Source organism: Nannobrachium achirus, assembly GCF_963921795.1.
Source record: "Nannobrachium achirus genome assembly, chromosome: 9".
In the NCBI taxonomy this organism is placed as follows: Eukaryota; Metazoa; Chordata; class Actinopteri; order Myctophiformes; family Myctophidae; genus Nannobrachium; species Nannobrachium achirus.
The window spans coordinates 24956702-24966054 of record NC_137818.1 but is presented as its reverse complement, the minus strand read 5'-3'; the positions used below and the strand labels follow the sequence as shown (position 1 = coordinate 24966054).

At 42.0% G+C, this 9353-nt stretch overlaps 1 protein-coding gene across 1 annotated transcript in view; it reads right to left on the bottom strand.

The window, feature by feature from the left end:
• LOC308291997 (transketolase-like) overlaps window positions 1-9353 on the bottom strand; it is a 23989-nt gene extending 14636 nt beyond the window's left edge. The window contains exons 1-4 of the mRNA XM_080734188.1: window positions 9128-9353; window positions 6732-6849; window positions 4312-4425; window positions 3297-3394 (exon numbers count right to left, since the gene is read on the bottom strand). Coding sequence (XP_080590314.1) covers window positions 3297-3394; window positions 4312-4425; window positions 6732-6849; window positions 9128-9234 — 437 coding nt within the window. The 5' untranslated portion in view covers window positions 9235-9353. The remainder of the gene's footprint in view (window positions 1-3296; window positions 3395-4311; window positions 4426-6731; window positions 6850-9127) is intronic.

Sequence of the window (9353 nt, the reverse complement as noted above, 5' to 3'; positions counted from 1 at the left end):
CACACACACACACACACACACACACACACACACACACACACACACACACACACACACACACACACGCACACACGCGCACACATGCAGAGATTATGGAGGAATTGCTCACATGTGTGATTATTAGAGCAGAAGAAATTGGGTGCGCACAAAATGCAGAGAAAGCGAGAGCGAATAGGGATGAGCCACATAGCAAGAGAGAGACAGAGTAAGGGAAAGCAAGAGCAGCCAACACATTACGTTGGACTAGACTGATTGTTTCACGCTGTCTGCAGACAGAATAGAACAAGATAAACCCCCCTCTGTTCTTTCAACAATAAAATGTGTCCAGTAGTAAGCCAATTCAAATATCTTGGCATAGATATTTTCCCCTCTCTTCAGGCTATTGTTAAGAACAACTATGGTGACACTCTAAATAAGATTTGTCTTGATTTAGATAGATGGTCATCTTTGCCCAACTCTCTCCAAGCTCGAGTTTCAATCATAAAGATGAATGTTCTTCCTAGGGTTAACTTTGTAAGCTCTATGCTCCCTTTGCCACCACCGCCGCAATACTGGAATAAGCTTCACTCTTCGATATCTAAGTTTGTGTGGAAAGGGAAACGCCCTCGTCTTAAACTTTCTCTATTACAGCGTGCTAGAGATGATGGCGGCCTTTCATTGCCCAACTTTAAATTTTATTATTGGGCCTTCACGCTCCGCCCCCTTTTAAATTGGTTTAACCCAGCAAATAAGGTTTCTTGGAGAGAGCTTGAGGAGAGTTTAGTGCAGCCTGTTGAATTGAGAGATCTTATCTATTCAAACATAACTACACATCAATGCAAAGTTCGCTTTGGACCTATCATTTCTCATTTAGTGGCAGTATGGAGAGCAGCTGAAAAGATGTGTAAGATTGATTGTAAATGGAACTTATTTTCCCCAGTGTTCAATAATCAAAGACTTTTAATCGAGGATCGCCCCATTCGCTTTCCAAGGTGGAGGGCTAAGGGGATTCGTACATTAGGGGACTTATTTGATAGAAATGGTTTACGACCTTTTCGAGATTTGTGTGACATCTTCAATCTGCCTGGAAATACCCTTTTTTTCTACTTCCAACTGAGATTGTCCATGAGGACCTATGGGGTCCCATGGCAAGCTCCCCTTAGATTGCACCCCTTCCATGAGTTTATCTGTGATGGTAACAGAACAAGAGGTTTGGTTTCCACCCTCTATGGTTTTTTATTAGACTGTAGTTATGGGCCCCTATCTGTTGATACTGTTTGGAGGAATGATGTACCAAATTTGGACCCTGACTTTTGTTGGGACACAGTGTGGTCTAACATTAGGCTATCTTCTAGAAATCCAGACCATCAACAAATTCATTTAAATTTTGTTCATCGGACTTATTTAACTCCCCGCAGACTATGTGCTATGAGGATTTTGAATAATCCCAACTGCACTCTCTGCGCCTCAAATAGTATTGGTACCTTCCTTCACATGGTTTGGGAATGCCCAAATGTGTCGTCATTCTGGAATATGGTTGCCTCAAAACTTTCAACTATTTTTAGTATTAATATCATATCTTCTCCTTCTTTATTTTTATTAAATGACGTCTCACAGTTGCAACTAAACAATATACGCAAGCGCATCTTCTTTGCTGGATTAACGGCGGCGAAGAAGATGGTAGCTACGCGGTGGAAACCTCCTCATACGTTAACGTTTCGCCAGTGGGCCTTAACCTTTCTAGATATAGTATATTTAGAGCAGTCGATAGCAAGGTTACACGGAGCAAAAGAAGAAAACATTAATATGTGGTCGGACATTGCAGATAAGCTTAAGGCTATGATTCAAGAAATCACTATATAGTGGTAACAGCCTAGCACAGGCATGCACTATTGTACATTCCGTGTTGGTCCGGGGAAAGGGGGTGGGTGGGTTTTCTTTTCCTTTTCTTGTTTTGCTATTGTTTGTGTTTGTCTGTTAATTGCATTTTTCTTTTGATTAATGTTTTACTTTTTCTTGTTCTATTCATATGTATGTCTCTAATTTTATGTTATGGAAAATAAAAATAATTGATAACAAAAAAAAAAACAATAAAATGTGTCGAAGTCTATCACTTAACTGACAGACTGACTGAGTGGCGAAATTACAATGAATGAGCATGTTATTTACCAGCACTTCTTTTTCATGTGTAAAAGCCAAATCACTATGTATGTTAGTGACCTGGCTGTTTTGTGTAGATCATTTATGGAAAGCCTATGAAATGACACTGACAAAGCTGGTTCACTTGTCATAGCTCTGGATGGAGACACCAATGGCCAACAGTAGAAGCCTGTGAGGGGTGATGAGGGTAAACAACCTGATGTGTGTGCCATATATCTTTGTTTCAGTCACTCTCTATTGTCAGAGAGAATCCCACATGGACCAATGGACCATTCTAGAACAAACCACAACAAAAGGGAATCTAGGGAAAGTGATGTGACTGTACAATTGTGATACAAAAACATGAATTTGAACCTAAAAGATAAATGGATTGACCATTGAGCTGAATGATCATGATTGAGTAATGCATCTATATTTTCAAATCTTATGTCAGAAGCAGATGAATGGACTCGCAGCTCAGTTTATTTGACCTCCCTTCCCAGAGATGTATTCTAATATTTATAGCAGAGGTAAAATGATTATCAAATAATTGATTACTCAAGTGACAGAACATTTATCAAATGTAATACTAATCTAATGATGGGATATTTCATTACAATTACAATCTCACAACACATTTGTATATTTTTTCCCAAATGTTTTTCATTTCACATCTCATCCATTAGGGTCTGAATGGTAAATGTGATGCTAGGTCAGGTCTCATACTCTATGCATGGATTGGTAAATGTCAGTGTTGTCAAGGCAGGTTAGTTCTGAAGGACTAAAGGTGAAATGTCATCCTGTCAGCACAGATGGGGCATTGCTGGCATGGCAGCACACACGCTATGAGTGTATTGTGTGTGTGTGTGTGTGTGTGTGTGTGTGTGTGTGTGTGTGTGTGTGTGTGTGTGTGTGTGTGTGTGTGTGTGTGTGTGTGTGTGTGTGTGTGTGTGTGTGTGTGAGAGAGATGGCCCTTGCATATACTGTACCTAGTTAGTGTTCAAAATTTGACTTGCTGTCAGCAATAAAATAAGTGGTCTGTGCGTTTGTGGGTGGTACGTCAATATCAGCAAAGTATGAAGAGAAGACAGTATGTGCATGTGATTTTGTGAATGTTCATGTGTGAATGTTCATGTGTGTTCATGCTTGCGTGCGTAAGTGCGTGCGTGGTTTTTTACCTGGCCTTGTCAAAGTATTTCCCAGTGTATGCCATTCCACAGGCAGCTCCTAGCCCCTGGCCCAGGGAACCTGTGGCCACATCCACAAACTGTTGCTTCTGTTAACAGACAGACACACACAGTGTGATGATGGTATACAGATATACTGTACCGTACCTTTTCATTCACAGAGTATGAGAGATATACCGTCCGTACCATACCTTTTCATTTGCAGAGTATGTAATACACGATATTTGCAAACAGCAAAAGCATTACATATAAAGTGGATTATATAGATATATAAGGGCAGATAAATGGTTTGGTGTGTTCTCCGGTCAGGGCAATAGTGACAAAGATGAGTTTGTGAGAACCAGACACAGAGGCAGTCAGCCCTCTGCTCCTTTCTTCTCTCCTGCAGACATGAATGACATGTTCTGGTCTGTGAACTGTCAACATTGTACATTGTCTGTGCACAGTATGTTCGGTGTACAGTGTGTGTGTGTGTGTGTGTGTGTGTGTGTGTGTGTGTGTGTGTGTGTGTGTGTGTGTGTGTGTGTGTGTGTGTGTGTGTGTGTGTGTGTGTGTGTGTGTGTGTGTGTGTGTGTACACACAGTAATGCACAGTACATTGACTGTGTTCATAGTACAGTAGGATAGACAAACTGTGTTCTCCCCTTTGCCATCAAAGATAAAGCATACTGTGTACAGTATATGGCATACACTATATGGCACTGATGAAGCAACAACCTGATAAGTGCTGACTAGTTTTGTGCTGCAGTGTTTCTGAACACAATTTTTCTCCTCTTGTCCGTTTAAACTATGTAAAAATATTATTCTATGATTAATATTTTGTTAACTCTCTTTTTTGTTCTACATGTCACAATCTTGTAAGGCATTCAGTAGTATTTGATCCCCAAACCACAGAGGGATTAACCATCACTGGAACATCATAGGTATTCTTGCTTTCAGAAGAATTGCTTAATTGCTCAGATTTGCTCACTTGCAAATATGAGCAATGTGTTACTTGCTGTCCTCACCGGTACAGGGTGTCCCTCCAGGATGGAGTCCACCTTGCGGAGGTTGAGCAGTTCATTCTCCTTCAGGTAGCCTGTCTCCGCCCACACAGCATACAGCACAGGAGCCGCATGACCCTGAAGAAGCAGAGGTCAAAGGTTAGGCATCGGGTCGTACAGGCAGCCCATCTCTATACCACACTTACATAGACATCCAATACATGTCAAAGTGTTTTCTTTGCTTTGGTAAATTGGATAATAAACAGTGTTATAACAGCTGCTATTATCAAACCTCAGTAACTTTACTGACTTCTTGTGGGACTGTATGTATTAATTATTATTGGAATGAGATCGACAACCCACTTCTCCTCATGTTAAATCTGACAAGTCATGTGTAAATGATATTCTATAAACAAGTACAAACAATATAAGCAGACAGTATTAATGAAAGTGAATTGGAGAGTCATGAACGGAGTTGATGGCTAGTAAGTGTCAGCCCAGCCCCATATAGAAGAACCTCACTCTCCGCTGGCGATCCGATAGAGTGAATGGAAGTGGATTGAGTTCAGGGAGAATCCTTTTTTGAGCTCTACGGTGACATGAGAACAGAACTGGTGGCAAAACCAAAGTCAGGACAAACCCCTGTCACTCCATCAGATTACTAATACTGAAGCACTCAGGGCTTCCTCTCATAAGCCTTCCTGATAGAGATTGGAGGGACAGGATGACCTACATGACATACAGTACAGTACAGTAGGCCTACATACGCTGCACACAGAAATACTGACAAACTCGCTCAAACAGACATGGTTACACAGACATAACTTGCAGCTTCATACAAGAAGATACACAGAGAAGAACACTTCTGATACATCAATGGTGTGTGTGTGTGTGTGTGTGTGTGCAGGTTTTTTGTGTGTTCCTGACATAGTTCACAGTTGGGGTCAATTTGCACAATCTCAGAGTTAAACTAGAAGCAGTGCTCTTCCGAGCACAGGTCTCCACCAGACCAGGCATCCTGGTGGTGCTACTGTATAATAGGCCAATGTAAAAAGGGTGGCATATGTTCTTCACCTTAGACCTTTCATGGCAATCGGACGCTGCATGCATGATTTGAAGCATTCTGTTCCAAAAATGTGTTTTGCTAAAGTCTACCTGCTGGTGGCGCTATAACAGCCCAATGTGAAAAAGGTAGCATTTGTTCCTTGACCTAGTGGGAATATGTGTGGCAAATTTCACACAAATCGCAAGCTGCGTTGATGATTTGAGGCATTTTGTTCAAAAACGGAGCAATCCTGCAAACTTTGGAAGCCAATATTAGCCAATTAGGATGGAATATGAAATATCAGACGGATCGGACTTGATCACATGACTATAGAGGTACTGTGTACCAATTTGCATGATTTTTGGATAAAATCTCAAGGAATAATAGGAAAAAATGTGTTTTACATAAGTCAGCCTCCTGGTGGCGCTATAAAAGGCTGATGTGAAAAATGCAGGGAAAGGGTTTTTCCTTGGCCTCTAGGGAGTGCGCTTACAAAGTTTGAAACTGATCGGTGGAGTTATAGGTAAAACCACAAATCGGCCTGTTATAGCGCCACCATGAGGCTGATTTCAAAAAAATTAAGTGGCATTTCTTCCTCGACTTAGTGGGAACGTGTGTGTGCGATTTCATGATAATTGCACTTTGCGTTTGGGATTTGAGGCATTTTGTTCAAAACGGCTCAATCATACAAACTTTGGAAGCCAATCTTAGCCAATCAGGATGGAATATGCAAAATCGGACAGATCCGTGTCGATCACATGACTGTCGAGATACTGCCTACCGATTTGTAGGATCTTTGGACAAAATCTGTAAGAGTAGTGCACAGAAATGTGTTTTGCGAACATCGGCCACTAGGTGGCGCTAGAAAAGGCCCATTTGAAAAATTTAGGGCAGAGGTTCTAGATTGGCACCCAGGGAATGTGTGTGCTCACTTTGGCAGCGACCGGGCCAACGGCGACTGAGATTAGCTGCACACAAACTGCGAGGACACACGGACGCACGCACGCACGCACGCACGCACGCACGCACGGACGGACACACGGACGGACGAAGGGGAAAACATACTCTCCCCCATGCCTTCGGCTGGTGGAGACAATTAAAAAATCACACTCGTGTGAACTGAGCGGTGGTGTGTGTGTGTGTGTGTGTGTGTGTGTGTGTGTGTGTGTGTGTGTGTGTGTGTGTGTGTGTGTGTGTGTGTGTGTGTGTGTGTGTGTGTGTGTGCGCGCAACAGCGCCCCTCCCTTAACATGTGTGGTCAGAAAAGGTTACTGCAGGCTACAGACAGACAGACAGACACGGAGACAGACAGACAGACAGACCCACACACACGGCCACGTATAGGAGCGTTGTGACCACCGCTCAAAAATGAAAAGGATTTGTATGTGTATGTGTGTTACCTTGGAAAGAATGAAGCGGTCATTGTTGACATTGCGGGGGTCCTCAGGGCGGTACTTCATGGTGTGGAAGAAACACACTGACATGATCTCTGCCACACTGCAGCATGATGTAGGATGACTGAAATACAAAGACGCAGATAACAAACACATACACACACAGACGTGGATAGAAGTCAACAACCATGCATGTAAAATGATTAATTTCTGCACAAAGCAGGATGACTGAAATGTACTGCTGTGTTCGTTATTTTATATTATTTATTCATGTCCACATTTTGTGAGCCGACAACGTGCTGTGCTCACAAAAGAAAATGCTCACGCTTCAAGTTCATGGCATCATTGCACATTTTACATACAACAGTACACACGACACAACAAGCAATTGCCAGCATGCATGCAGAAACAGAGACACAAACACTTTCATTCTAATTCTATCCTTCTCTCTCACTCTATTTTTTTTTCTCTTGGTGTCTCTCATTCACATGCTCACTCCTTAAATCATCTTTCTCTCTCACACACACACACGTACACACAGACAGACACACAGACACACAGACACACACACACACACACACACACACACACACACACACACACACACACACACACACACACACACACACACACAGACACACACACACACACACAAACACACACGCACAGCATTCTCTCTGTCGTAGTGTCAGATTAACTATGAGGACATCATTCATATATTTTGCAGGCAAGACCAAGCAAAACGGGTTATACCTAAGTGAGCACTGTGATAAAAATGCAATGGTATTATACACAATGGTTTTAGTAATTTAATTAATTGAACCGAGATTGAAACTTACACAATTGTATTAGTGTATTATTTGTGTAAATGACCCCTTTTTATTCTATTTATTTATTTAATTTTTTGGTCCAAACTCCATGCTTAGAATACCTCGCCACTGTGGCCACCCATGATCAAATCTTTTCCCTCATTATCCTGAAAAAGAAAATGTGATCAAACAAATACAAAATGAACAAAAAACAAAAGCATAATAAGTGAAGGAAATGTGAAAGTATAAATAATAGAAATTAGTTGATTGCTTATCAATGATATTATGTTAAATTAATAAAAGATAAGATGGATAAAAAAGATCTGCTTACTAATTGCCCCCAAGTCCTCATCCCTCAGAGCTAATAGCAGAAAACTGCTCTTATTCAGAATTAAATTAAATTAACAGTTAACACTATATTCTACTGGGTTCACATGATACAAAGTAATAGCCATATAATTGTGATGAATGCTTGTAGTTCATAAAGATGGGTGATGGATGAGAAGCAGGCAAGCAGCAGGAAATCCCAAACCCAACCCAACCAAAAGATCCTCTTAGAACTCAATGGAGATGGTCCCTAAACTCTCTTGAGGAGGGGGACCCCCTGGAGCCCCCAAGGACCCCTGTCGGTCCCCGGACTTCACTCTGAGGAGAGGACCACTGCTCTATAGACATGTGAGTGGTGCTGCCATGCAGCGCTGTTCCGCCATGCAGTCGACGGAAGATGCTGCTTCCATTCCAGCATCTCAAACGTCCACGTCGCCGCATCACGTAGACGTAGGCTATACGACCCACTTGTGTTAATTAAGCTACCATAGATGCGCGGCGCCGCATCACTTACTTATATAACCCATGGAAAAGAGCCAAGAGGCAAAGAGCATTAGGAATTAAGATCCAGAAGAAGGCTACTACAGGAGCTGAGCATCTATTCTGTGCACCTGCGTGTATTCGTGGACTAGATAAGCTCAAAAGCCCATAATATGCCGATAACGTAATAATTGCATAATGATTGGCTACATTTCCATTGATAGTTGTGCAAACCTCTCTCACTCATCATTGCTCATAACTTTTGCCTTCTATTTTTTAAGTAGGTCTACTCGCTATTTGGGCGATAAAATAAACTAGCAAAATAAATAGGCCTAGGCCTACTATATCGACTATGTATTTGCGCATAAGCGGCACAACGCAAGGCAAACCTATGATAAACACTAAACAGCTTTGTAGTTGTTGCAAATTATTTTAGAATCTTAAGCAGAGGGACTCAGCCCGTCACGATTTTATGCAGCTTTGCTAGCCTGTACTTGACTTCATTGCCGCGGTCCCGCTTCTGCAGAGATCAGAAGCCTACATTAAATCCTTTACATTTTATAAACTAAATATGTTTAATAGACTACAAAAGAACAAACAAAAAAAACATACCTGACAGTCCTGGGCTGGCTAAAATATCCTAAATAATGTGGAATAGTATTTGAATCCCCCCACTTAGCCTTAAACCAATTATAAGAGCCAGTAGGAGAGTATAGTTTGTATTTTTATTTTTATATAGGCCTCGCCCAGGCTACTTTTCATAAAGTTAAGCGGTTCGCCTCTCACCCGCTGCCTGCTGCGGTTGTAGCTTTGATGGAGTTGATCCGGAGCCGGGTGGCGATGTTCCGGAGCGCTTGCACCGTCTGCTGGTCAGGTTTGTGGTAGTCCTCCATCTGGCCGATGCACGGTTACCTCACCAAAAAACACTGGGATAAAAACAGAGTCAAGAGAAGAGTTAAAAGTCTCCGGCGGTCTGTCCAGAGAGAGGAGTTGTGACTGGCTGGCTGCACGA